The sequence below is a fragment of the Leucoraja erinacea genome, chromosome 14 (assembly GCF_028641065.1).
Source record: "Leucoraja erinacea ecotype New England chromosome 14, Leri_hhj_1, whole genome shotgun sequence".
NCBI classification, from domain to species: domain Eukaryota; kingdom Metazoa; phylum Chordata; class Chondrichthyes; order Rajiformes; family Rajidae; genus Leucoraja; species Leucoraja erinaceus.
In genome coordinates this window covers 42,531,667-42,544,851 of record NC_073390.1, presented here as the reverse complement: position 1 = coordinate 42,544,851, position 13,185 = coordinate 42,531,667, and the positions used below count along the sequence as shown (strand labels likewise).

The following is a 13,185-nucleotide window of genomic DNA, read 5'->3' as shown; positions in this document are numbered from 1 at the left end:
TCAGGTACGGCGCTCCCTTGCAAAACGGAGACTGATCAATTGAGGGAAACTTGCTTGGGCTATAACCCAGAGGGAACCCAAAATAGAATTCAAAATGTTCTTGTGGAATGAACATGCTTTGCTGGGTCACTCAATCTCGCCTCTGCTTTCATTACATCTATCTGTCATTCCTTTTGTTCATTTGCAGCCAATGCTCTAATCCTTGCTAAGCTCTGACTACTTTGCCATCCTCTTAATAGCACCAGATCCCAGGAAAGAAGGTGTTGAATTAGACCATTGATAACAGGCTACTGAAAGGGTTAAAGTGTGGCAAACATTTCCATAGTGGTAGTGACAGCAAATGAAACAGGTGGAAGCATATAATAAAGAGAATCCTTGACAAGCTAGCATTTCTGTGAATAAGATATGCATGTACCTGCTTATGAATGATTTATAAAGAAAGGATCTATTTATTCGATTTGTTTTCAATTCATGGGTCGGTTGGCGAGGAAAGATTGATCAGTCATACAGTATGTTACTTTCTACTGTATCTCCTTTAGGAATGTCGACTTACTAAGCAAATTCAAAGTTCAGTACAAGACCCTTCTGTGTTACTGTGAAGGTCTCATCAAAATGACGTGTTCTAATATCATTAACATGCAATTAACAATGTATTTGTTTCCTTTTGCTACCTCAACACGACGGTGTGTCATGGTGATAAGTCTACAGCATCTCCAAGTCTGGAGTTAGGAATGTCTTCCTTTGACGGACTTGCCTTCATTGAGTAGAGTAACCATATAACCATATAACAATTACAGCACGGAAACAGGCCATCTCGGCCCTACAAGTCCGTGCCGAACAAAGTATTGAGTACAAAAGTTGGGCATCATGATGCAGTTGTACAAATCACTGGTGAGACCACATTTGGAGAACTGTGTGCAGTTCTGGTCATCCAGCAACAGGAAGAATGTCATTAAGTTCGATAGGATGCAGAAGAAATTGCCCTGGATGTTACCTGGGCTTATGGGCTTGAGTTACGGGATGAGGTTGGATAGGCTGAGCCTATGAGGCTGAGGAATGACCTTATTGAAATGTACAAGATCAAGAGGGTTATGGATAAAGTGAATCCTTTAATGGAAATCCACTCTTTCTCCCCAGCGAAGAGGATTTTAAATCGAGAGAGCATAGGCTTACTGTAAGAGGGCAGAGATTCATTCGGGACCAAGGGGGCAACTTTTTCACTGAGCTTGTATGAGCTGCCAGAGGAAACCATAGCAGCGGATACAATTAGGATTTTGAAAAGAGATTTGGACAGATATAGGGATTGGAAGAGTTTAGAAGACTGGGACCAAATGCAGGCAAATGGGACTAGCCCAGTATGCCACATTGATTGACATGGACAAGGTCAATTAAGGGCCTGTTTCCGTGCTGTGTAGTTCTATGATTCGATGACACTGGAACTGAGAAGACCCAAAGAACGTATTATGGGTATTAAATAAAATTACTGAGGCATATCATTGATAAAAAATAAAGAAAATGACCTTATCATTCGTGCATGGAAGCATGCTGAAGAGGTACCGTGTAAACCACAGTAGTTTATCACAGTATTGTTCGTTTCTCGTATGCATACCCTTTGCAGTTCTAGAGTGCCAAGTAGGACCAAAATCTATAATCAGACAGTAAACAATAACAATTTCAATGTTCTTGCACCACAGTTGTACTTATAAAGGGGATGCTGGAATTGAATCCACTATTCTTAGATATTGACAGCAGCATTGTTGACATTAATGGCAGCTCACAGGGATGTGATGGAACATTCTCCACTTCACAATTTCACAAGTTATAGGAGTAGAATTAGGCCATTCAGCCCGTCAAGTCCACTCCATCATTTAATCATGGCCGCTCTGCTTCCTAATCCCATCTTCCTGCCTCCTCCCCATAACCCATGATACCCATTCGAATCAATAATTTGTCTATCTCTGCCTTAAAAATATTCACTGACGGCCTCCACGGCCCTCTGTGGCAATGAGTTCCACAGATTAATTACCCTCTGCCTAAGGAAACTCCTCCTCACCTCCTTTCTAAAAAAGTGCCCTTTGATTTTGAGCCTATGACCTCCGGTCCTAGACTCTCCCACCAGTGGAAACATCCTTTCCACATACACCTATCTATGCCTTTCATTACTCTGTAAGTTTCAATGAGGTTTTCAATGAATCCCCTTAACCATCTAAACTTCAGCAAATAGAGGCCCAGTGCTGTCAAATGCTCATCATATGCTAACCCACTCATTCCTGGAATCATTCTTGTAAACCTCGTCTGGGCCCTCCCCAGAGCCAGCACATCCTTCCTCAGATATGGGGCCCACATTTGCTCACAATACTCCAAATGTGGCCTGACCAGTGCCTTATAGAGCCTCAGCATTACATCTCCGTTTTTGTATTCCAGTCCCTTCGATACAAATGCTAGCATTGAATTTGCCTTTCTTACTACTGATTCAACTTGCAAATTAACATTAACAAATTAATGTCCTCTGATTTCTGGATTCACTCTCCCTTTAGAAAATAATCTATGCCTTTATTCTTATTACCAAAATGCACGACTCTGCACACTTTGCTATTCTGAATTCCATCTGCCACTTCTCTGCCCACTCTCCTTCTGCAGAGTCCTTACTTCCTCTACATTGCCCGGCCCTCCACCTATCCTAGTATCATCTGCAAACTTGGCCACAAAGTCTTCAATCCCCTTATCCAAATCAACAACCCAGTTGCCCAGATGAGTGCAGCATCAACAACACTCAAGACGTTCCACAGCAGATATCCCCTCCATCCACAACCATTCACTCACTCCACCACTGACACATGGCAGCAGCAGTTTGTACCATCCACAGGATTTAGTGCAGCAACTCACTGAAGAAAGTTGAGCAACGGAATACCTGGAAGTTGCTCAATCTAAACACCATCCTGGCTTGAAAATGTATTGCTGTTCCTTGGCCATCTCCGGGTCGTAATCCTGGAACTCTCCATAGCTTCATTGCGTTCAGACACACACCACGAGGTCTGCAGCAGAGCAAGAAGGCAGCTCACCACTATTGTGGCAATTAGGAATGGCTAATTACATGCTGGCTCAGCATAATCATGCATAGTCACAAAAGAGTTTCTTAATGTCTATAGTTACATCAAGATCTTGGGTATCATCGAGCCCAGTATCATCTACCCAATCAAGATTGATAGCCTAAACGTTCACCATTATGATTCTTACAAATTTATCTAAGGGTAAATTTAAGGGGTAATTAATCTAAACTTAAGTTCCAGCTTTAGGTTACCTGATACAAATATTAATGAACATGAAGACAACTTTCAAGACAACTCTATACCGTTGAAGGGTTGTTCTCTGAAAGTGTTGACATTCACGGAAATTCACTCTTGATCTTCCCATTACTTTTGTTGAAAAATTCACCGTATTGGCAAATGTTCTCCGCAGCCAATATATAAAATAGTTTAGAGTATGACAACAATAGCAAACATTTCATTCTTGTCTATGTTTTAATTGTAATTATATTGTTTTGTCTTTCAGAAATATTCTGTATCGTCTCGAAGAATCGTCAGATCAGTTTTCTATTTTAAAAGAAGCTTTTAACCACTCCAGACTTCAACAGTCAAACCAAACTCTATCTGCAGTTCTATCGGAAGTGATGAACTGCATTAGGTCTGCTCAGGTGTATTTAAAAACAGGTTTGGATGTGTTTGAGAATATTCAAAACACAAAAAAGCAAACCAGTGTTTAGAAAATGTGCAATGGTGCATAAGTTAACAATTTCCTTTTTTGGAATATATTCCTTAAAAAAGGAATTTAATTTTGCCAAAGGATAAATGCGTGGTTACTTACAACAGGAATTGAATATGGTGCCCATTACAAATGATCAAAGTACCATTTGATGGTGATCTTTATTGATAAGTGGCAATTATTATTAACAACCCAATTGAGTCAGACTCAGTAATTGCAGTCATGGGTTAAGAAAATATGGCGTAGATAATATTGATGTCGATACCAGGTCATAGAATGGCCCGACGGTTTCAGTCTTAAAAGGCTGTTAACTTCTAGGTTGGAAAGTTGTGGAAAAAGAGACTTACATTGCCTGAAATAATCATTCAGTCCATTTTCAAAATGAACGCTGGAACCAATGAATGTTGTATAAATGCTTAATTATTTCCATTATAAGATACCTCAAAATGGGCAATTAGTGACGTTGACAAAGTCTCGTGAGAATTTTATTTGGTTATAAATCATAATGTGCCTTCCAGATTGAAGTGTATGTTATGTTTATGAGGAGAATTATTCATTGTAACCTGTGGTATGTTGCCATAAAGTGGCACAGATTTGTAAAGTCAATGCCTTGTATAAAACAGAGACCACTTATTTTTAACAACAAATAATACAGGAAACAAATCTATATTTTTTTCAGATTAATCTGCAAAAGTGCATTATTGTGATAATATCTGCTGTACCTGATCCATTATATTTTGACGATTGAATGCTTGTCGACAAGCTGAACATTTGGTACCTATTTAATTTTGTTAATATCAGTAAGTACATTCTCAACCAAGATAGAAAACATGAGATGTTTTTACTTAATAGTGTGGCAGATGGGTGGCTAGTTTTCAGAGTATTTGTGTAAACACTTCAATATTAGCCGTGTTAAAAACAGTTTCAAAGTTGTATTGTTACTTTCCATATGTTAAGTTAAATTTGAAGTCGATTATTTTCCTATTGTGAATAAGTTGGAAAGTCACAAAATGGTCTTTCTTAGCTCCAACTGAGATCCAGTGTAATGGAGACACAAGGAACTGCAGATGCTGGTTTTTCAAAAAAAGGCACAAAGTATTGGAGTAATTCTCCAAGTCAGGCAGCATCTCTGGTTAATGAGTGACTTGCTGTTTCAGAGTCTTAAGAAGGGTGCCAAACCAAAATGTCACCTATCCATGTTCTCCACAGATGCTGCCTGACCCGCTGAGTTACTCCAGCACTCTGAAATGTCACCTATCCGTGTTCTCCAGAGATGCTGCCTGACCCGCTGAGTTACTCCAGCACTCTGTGTCTTTTTTAGAGAACCAGTGTAAATTGGAAATGCAATCCTAGCAATCTTCAAAACTGTGGAAAGTATCTGGTGGATCACTTCGTACTCCGGCAAATATTTTTTGTTCTCCCCTTTAAAAACAAAATCACATCAGGGTGACAATGAGAGATATGAGCTTGAATTAGTTGTCACCATTGCTGCTAATTGGGCATTAACAGAAACTGGTTACTGATCGGAATTTATGATTCTTTCATTTTTAGCTCACAGGGATGTGATGGAACATTCTCCGCTTCACAATTTCACAAGTTATAGTAGAATTAGGCCATTCAGCCCGTCAAGTACACTCCACCATTTAATCATGGCCGATCTCTGCTTCCTAATCCCATCTTCCTGCCTCCTCCCCATAACCCATGATACCCATTCGAATCAATAATTTGTCTATCTCTGCCTTAAAAATATTCACTGACGGCCTCCACGGCCCTCTGTGGCAATGAGTTCCACAGATTAATTACCCTCTGCCTAAGGAAGTTCCTCCTCACCTCCTTTCTAAAAAAGTGCCCTTTGATTTTGAGCCTATGACCTCTGGTCCTAGACTCTCCCACCAGTGGAAACATCCTTTCCACATACATCTATCTATGCCTTTCATTACTCTGTAAGTTTCAATGAGGTTTTCAATGAATCCCCTTAACCATCTAAACTTCAGCAAATAGAGGCCCAGTGCTGTCAAATGCTCATCATATGCTAACCCACTCATTCCTGGAATCATTCTTGTAAACCTCGTCTGGGCCCTCCCCAGAGCCAGCACATCCTTCCTCAGATATGGGGCCCAAATTTGCTCACAATACTCCAAATGTGGCCTGACCAGTGCCTTATAGAGCCTCAGCATTACATCTCCGTTTTTGTATTCCAGTCCCTTCGATACAAATGCTAGCATTGAATTTGCCTTTCTTACTACCGATTCAACTTGCAAATTAACATTAACAAATTAATGTCCCCTATGCACCTCTGATTTCTGGATTCACTCTCCCTTTAGAAAATAATCTGTGCCTTTATTCTTATTACCAAAATGCACGACTCTGCACACTTTGCTATTCTGAATTTCATCTGCCACTTCTCTGCCCGCTCTCCTTCTGCAGAGTCCTTACTTCCTCTACATTGCCCGGCCCTCCACCTATCCTAGTATCATCTGCAAACTTGGCCACAAAGTCTTCAATCCCCTTATCCAAATCAACAACCCAGTTGCCCGATGAGTGCAGCATCAACAACGCTCAAGACGTTCCACAGCAGCCAGAGTACAGCAGATATCCCCTCCATCCACAACCATTCACTCACTCCACCACTGACACATGGCAGCAGCAGTTTGTACCATCCACAGGATTTAGTGCAGCAACTCACTGAAGAAAGTTGAGCAATGGAATACCTGGAAGTTGCTCAATCTAAACACCATCCTGACTTGAAAATGTATTGCTGTTCCTTGGCCATCTCCGGGTCGTAATCCTGGAACTCTCCATAGCTTCATTGCGTGCAGACACACACCACGAGGTCTGCAGCAGAGCAAGAAGGCAGCTCACCACTATTGTGGCAATTAGGAATGGCTAATTACATGCTGGCTCAGCATAATCATGCATAGTCACAAAAGAGTTTCTTAATGTCTATAGTTACATCAAGATCTTGGGTATCATCGAGCCCAGTATCATCTACCCAATCAAGATTGATAGCCTAAACGTTCACCATTATGATTCTTACAAATTTATCTAAGGGTAAATTTAAGGGGTAATTAATCTAAACTTAAGTTCCAGCTTTAGGTTACCTGATACAAATATTAATGAACATGAAGACAACTTTCAAGACAACTCTATACCGTTGAAGGGTTGTTCTCTGAAAGCGTTGACATTCACGGAAATTCACTCTTGATCTTCCCATTACTTTTGTTGAAAAATGCATCGTATTGGCAAATGTTCTCCGCAGCCAATATATAAAATAGTTTAGAGTATGACAACAATAGCAAACATTTCATTCTTTTCTATGTTTTAATTGTAATTATATTGTTTTGTCTTTCAGAAATATTCTGTATCGGCTCGAAGAATCGTCAGATCAGTTTTCTATTTTAAAAGAAGCTTTTAACCACTCCAGACTTCAACAGTCAAACCAAACTCTATCTACAGTTCTATCGGAAGTGATGAACTGCATTAGGTCTGCTCAGGTGTATTTAAAAACAGGTTTGGATGTGTTTGAGAATATTCAAAACACAAAAAAGCAAACCAGTGTTTAGAAAATGTGCAATGGTGCATAAGTTAACAATTTCCTTTTTTGGAATATATTCCTTAAAAAAGGAATTTAATTTTGCCAAAGGATAAATGCGTGGTTACTTACAACAGGAATTGAATATGGTGCCCATTACAAATGATCAAAGTACCATTTGATGGTGATCTTTATTGATAAGTGGCAATTATTATTAACAACCCAATTGAGTCAGACTCAGTAATTGCAGTCATGGGTTAAGAAAATATGGCGTAGATAATATTGATGTCGATACCAGGTCATAGAATGGCCCGACGGTTTCAGTCTTAAAAGGCTGTTAACTTCTAGGTTGGAAAGTTGTGGAAAAAGAGACTTACAGTGCCTGAAATAATCATTCAGTCCATTTTCAAAATGAACGCTGGAACCAATGAATGTTGTATAAATGCTTAATTATTTCCATTATAAGATACCTCAAAATGGGCAATTAGTGACGTTGACAAAGTCTCGTGAGAATTTTATTTGGTTATAAATCATAATGTGCCTTCCAGATTGAAGTGTATGTTATGTTTATGAGGAGAATTATTCATTGTAACCTGTGGTATGTTGCCATAAAGTGGCACAGATTTGTAAAGTCAATGCCTTGTATAAAACAGAGACCACTTATTTTTAACAACAAATAATACAGGAAACAAATCTATATTTTTTTCAGATTAATCTGCAAAAGTGCATTATTGTGATAATATCTGCTGTACCTGATCCATTATATTTTGACGATTGAATGCTTGTCGACAAGCTGAACATTTGGTACCTATTTAATTTTGTTAATATCAGTAAGTACATTCTCAACCAAGATAGAAAACATGAGATGTTTTTACTTAATAGTGTGGCAGATGGATGGCTAGTTTTCAGAGTATTTGTGTAAACACTTCAATATTAGCCGTGTTAAAAACAATTTCAAAGTTGTATTGTTACTTTCCATATGTTAAGTTAAATTTGAAGTCGATTATTTTCCTATTGTGAATAAGTTGGAAAGTCACAAAATGGTCTTTCTTAGCTCCAACTGAGATCCAGTGTAATGGAGACACAAGGAACTGCAGATGCTGGTTTTTCAAAAAAAGGCACACAGTATTGGAGTAATTCTCCAAGTCAGGCAGCATCTCTGGTTAATGAGTGACTTGCTGTTTCAGAGTCTTAAGAAGGGTGCCAAACCAAAATGTCACCTATCCATGTTCTCCACAGATGCTGCCTGACCCGCTAAGTTACTCCAGCACTCTGAAATGTCACCTATCCGTGTTCTCCAGAGATGCTGCCTGACCCGCTGAGTTACTCCAGCACTCTGTGTCTTTTTTAGAGAACCAGTGTAAATTGGAAATGCAATCCTAGCAATCTTCAAAACTGTGGAAAGTATCTGTGGATCACCTCGTACTCCGGCAAATATTTTTCTTCTCCCCTTTAAAAACAAAATCACATCAGGGTGACAATGAGAGATATGAGCTTGAATTAGTTGTCACCATTGCTGCTAATTGGGCATTAACAGAAACTGGTTACTGATCGGAATTTATGATTCTTTCAATACTTCCTGATCACCTCAGGAAGTTATGCACCTTATGTACATAATGAAAGAATAAAGAATCAAATGAAGGTGTATATTTTTTGGAAAATGTCTGAACAAGAAGTTCAAAAGGTATATTTTTTCCATTGACCACATTTTGCATATTCATAGAGATACAAGGAACTGCAGATGCAAGAGTTTTGCGCAAAACACAACATACTGGAGGAAGTCAGTGGGTCAGGCAGCATGTGTGGAGGGAATGGAGAGAAGACTTTTTGCGTCAGGATCCTTCTTCAGACTCTGAAGAGCTCCGACCTGATACGCCGTGTGTCCCTTCCCCCCAACGTGCTGCCTGACCTGTTGAGTTCCTCCAGCACTTGTGTTTTGCATATTCATATCTGTGTTCACACGATGTATTTCTAAGTGAAATATTTATTTAATGTTTTCCAATTCTCATATTATTTCTGGTTATTGACCATTTTCTTCCGAAAAGAATCCCGATTAGCAATGCCCTCCCCTCAGCCACAGTCTGCATTTTATGTTGCAATATGTGATGTAGATAATTTAAATTGAAGACAATTTAAATATCAGATACAATATTGAAATAAGATAAAATCAAATTGAAAAAGGATTGCCGAAGGAATGTAATTTCGATGAAATACAGAATCATTTCATGTGGGTGGATGATATTCCAGCAGCAAAACATACAGTTCCTCTCTATACCGCTACAAAGCACCCGATAAGCAAATGGAGAATGAGAGTGAATAATTATATGGGGTAAATACAATAAAGTATAAGTTATGACCTCTACATTACAATTCAGCACAAGGAGAATATCAAAAATAAAGTACATACTGCATAATTTAACTTCATAATATTATTACCTGTCTAATATAATGCACATAATGATAAAAGATAAACAATTTCCCTCTTTGAAAGCTTAGAATGTACTTTCATGCACATGTAATAAAGTGATTTGTTTATTTTGAAAGATTGGCTTTCTAGGAAATGGACTGCATCTGACCACTTGAGGGCCTACCCCACTTACGCAATTTTTCCGGCGACTAGGCTATCGCCACATGGTCGCGGTGTGTTGCCTGTATGGTCGTGAGTAGTCGTCCAAAGAGTCCTTTTACTGGTCGCCACTGGGTTTTCAACATGTTGAACATTTTCGGTGACCTGCTGCGACTATGACGGGTGCCGGTAGTCGCCGAAAATGTTCAACATGTTGAAAACCCAGTGGCGACCAGAAAAAGACTCACGACCATACAGGCAACACCCCGCGAGCATGTGGCCACGGCCTAGTCGCCTGTAGTCGCCGAAAAAATCACATAAGTGGGAACGGACCTTATCTCACTTAAATCCTGAATCCCACCTTGTTTTTAAATAGGGGGATGCAAATCAGGAATAAACATGTGTTGCAGATGACAATTGTGGGTAAATGCCAGGACCAAGTTATTAGAGTGGTCTTCATCCACTTGTTAGCAAGATTAAGGAATTATCAAAAGGTCATAAATGATAGGAGGAGAATTTGGCCATTCAGCCTATAAATCTACCATTTAAATCATGGCTGATATATCTCTCCCTCCTAACCCCATTCTCCTGCCTTCTCCCCATAACCTCTGACACTTGTACTAATCAAGAATCTATCTATCTCTGCCTTAAAAATATCCACTGACTTGGCCTCCACAGCCTTCTGTGGCAATGAATTCCATAGAGTCACCACCCTCTGACAAAAAAAAATCCTAATCTCATTCCGAAATGAACGTCTTTTAATTCTGAGGCTATGACCTCTGGTCCTAGACTTTCCAACTTGTGGGAACATCCTCTCCACATCCACTTTATCCAAGCCTTTCATATTCTGTATGTTTCAATGAGGTCCCCCCTCATTCTTCTAAACCCCAACGAGTACAAGCCCAGTGCCGACAGATGCTCATCATAGGTTAACCTACTCATTCCTGGGATCACTCTTGCAAATCTGCTCTGGACCCTCTCCAGAACCAGCACATCCTTCCTCAGATATGGTGCCCAAAATTACTCACAATATTCCAAATTCGGCCTGACCAGCGCCTTATAGAGCCTCAGCATTACATCCCTGTTTTTGTATACAAGCCCTCTCGAAATAAAAGCTATAATTGAGTTTGCTTTCTTTACTACTGATTTGACTTGCAGATTAACTTTTAGGGAATCCTGCACCAGTACTCCCAAGTCCCTTTGCACCTCCCATTTCTGCATTCTCTCCCCAATTAGAAAATAGTCAAAATGCATGACTCCACACTTTGTAACACCATATTCCAAGTGCCACTTCTCTGCACACTCTCCCAACCTGTCCAGGTCCTTCTGCAGAATCTCTGCTTTCTCTACATTACCTGCCCCCCTTGTCAGAAGGTTATTAAATACATTTACTTCTCCCTGTAATTAGGGACTCAATATTGTTCAGCTGCAGGGTTAAGGCGGTGGAGTGGACATCTCCCATACTAGGTCTTCCCTCACTGTGGTAGACACAAAATGCTGGAGTAACTCAGCGGGTGAGGCGGCATCTATGGAGAGAAGGACTTTGGGGTCCAGACCCTTCTTCCCTCACTGCATTGCTCCAGGATTCCTAGGCTATCTGATAATTAAACCAATCCTTTGTACAAATGCAGAATCACGAGAAAATGCTCCAGACCTCATTCACCAGTCAGCATTCTGGCACTGGTGATCGACAGCGAATATGCGTACATCCCAGTGCATATCCCCATCTTTCTCTCCTCACACGATTGACATTTTGGGGATCATAATTAAGATATTTTAGCCCTTTCTCTGCCTCCCAAATCATGTAAATTCCAGATGATGCATAGAGATCAGGGTGCCCTGATCTTGTTTGCTGTTTCTCTCCATCAGGCAGCTGCCAACCTGAATCTCGATCTCTGTTTATCTCATGCTTATCCTTAAACAAGGCTTTTGGAAGAAAATATGGATAATCAACTCCTCCCTAATCAATGTTTTGCTGCCAGAGAATCTCCATGTAGCATTAGATATTTATTAATGTTCAGTGGTTAGTGTTCAGTTCTTTTGGAAACAAGTTGTGTACATGGCGGAACCACCAGATTGCAGATTTCAGGAGACATAGATGAAGCTGCAATCGATAATAAAATTGAATTATGAAGAGGCAATAAGCAAGAATATAACAGTAAGAAACAATTCCAAGCTACAATTTTGGTTTGGTTATTCCAAAACCAGTGAACAGTGCAAATGCATACTGTAGCTGACATTCGAAAATGTGAAAAAAGTGACAATGGGATGATTTTCAGAAATAGTATTGTGCTTTGTGCAATTAACAACATCTTCAAACCGACCTACTCCAAAAAGAAGCAATTGCAATATCAATATACGATCTCTCAACTTATTCACAATTTAAAAAATGTTGACTCTTAAGTTACTGTGTTGATGCCAGCATGCAAGGGTAAATGGAGGTGCTGACCACAACATTGAAACCAAACAAGAGACTGGAAGAATTCCTGAAAACTGTAATAAGTATTTGTCATAAGTATACGATATATCAATATTTCGGGTTTTTGGTTATATTTTTCTCAATTTCATTTTAAGAAAATGATTTCCACTTATTTATTTTGTTTATAAAGTATGTACTGGAGTTAGTCGGAATTCTCTAACTGAATGGAATGAAATTGTGATTTTTTTTTGTAATGCCAATAGAGATGTTATGAAATAATTCTTGAAATTGGGGTCTGAAAAGTGATGCAGCACTTTTGTGAGCAAATGCTCAATTATGAGTAGTCATTTCACTTGTGATGAGAGAGTTTTAAACCAAATTAATTTGTAGAAATAACTGGGTAAAAAATAATTATCTAAGTATAATAATTAATATTGGGGATATCATGATAAAATTGGCTCATTTTTGTATATAGTACCTGAATGGGGCCAGGTCCAATCAGTACATTTATCTTATATAGAGGTTAAAGGCTTTGGTTTGTGATACGTGGTGATGTGTGGACATTTGTTACAGACCAGACTCCTTCATGTGAGATTACTCTAAGTGTAATAGAAAGCAAAAAAACAAGGGAGATTTAATTTTAAATCTTCGAATTTCATTCTGATTGCATGCAAAATGGATTGAGGAAATACTAAAATTAAACTCAGAAGATACTATAAACACTCAGCAGGTCTGGTAGCATGAGTAGAGAAAGAGAAAAACAGAATGAAGATTTTTGGTCTGAGACCCTTTGTCAGAAATTAAAGATAAAACAAGGATATTCATCCCACAGGAAAGCAGAGGAGAACTTCTAGCTTGGAATTTCTGGAAGACCAGAGAAGAATTCAACAGCAAATGAAAGTCGGA

The 13,185-nt window shown here is 39.2% G+C and overlaps 1 protein-coding gene across 1 annotated transcript in view; it reads left to right on the top strand.

The window, feature by feature from the left end:
• LOC129703644 (inactive N-acetylated-alpha-linked acidic dipeptidase-like protein 2) overlaps positions 1-5,137 on the top strand; it is a 289,914-nt gene extending 284,777 nt beyond the window's left edge. Inside the window, exon 12 of the mRNA XM_055646259.1 lies at positions 3,553-5,137. Within this exon, the coding sequence (XP_055502234.1) occupies positions 3,553-3,763 (211 nt within the window). The 3' untranslated portion in view covers positions 3,764-5,137. The remainder of the gene's footprint in view (positions 1-3,552) is intronic.
• The last annotated feature ends 8,048 nt before the right edge of the window (positions 5,138-13,185 follow it).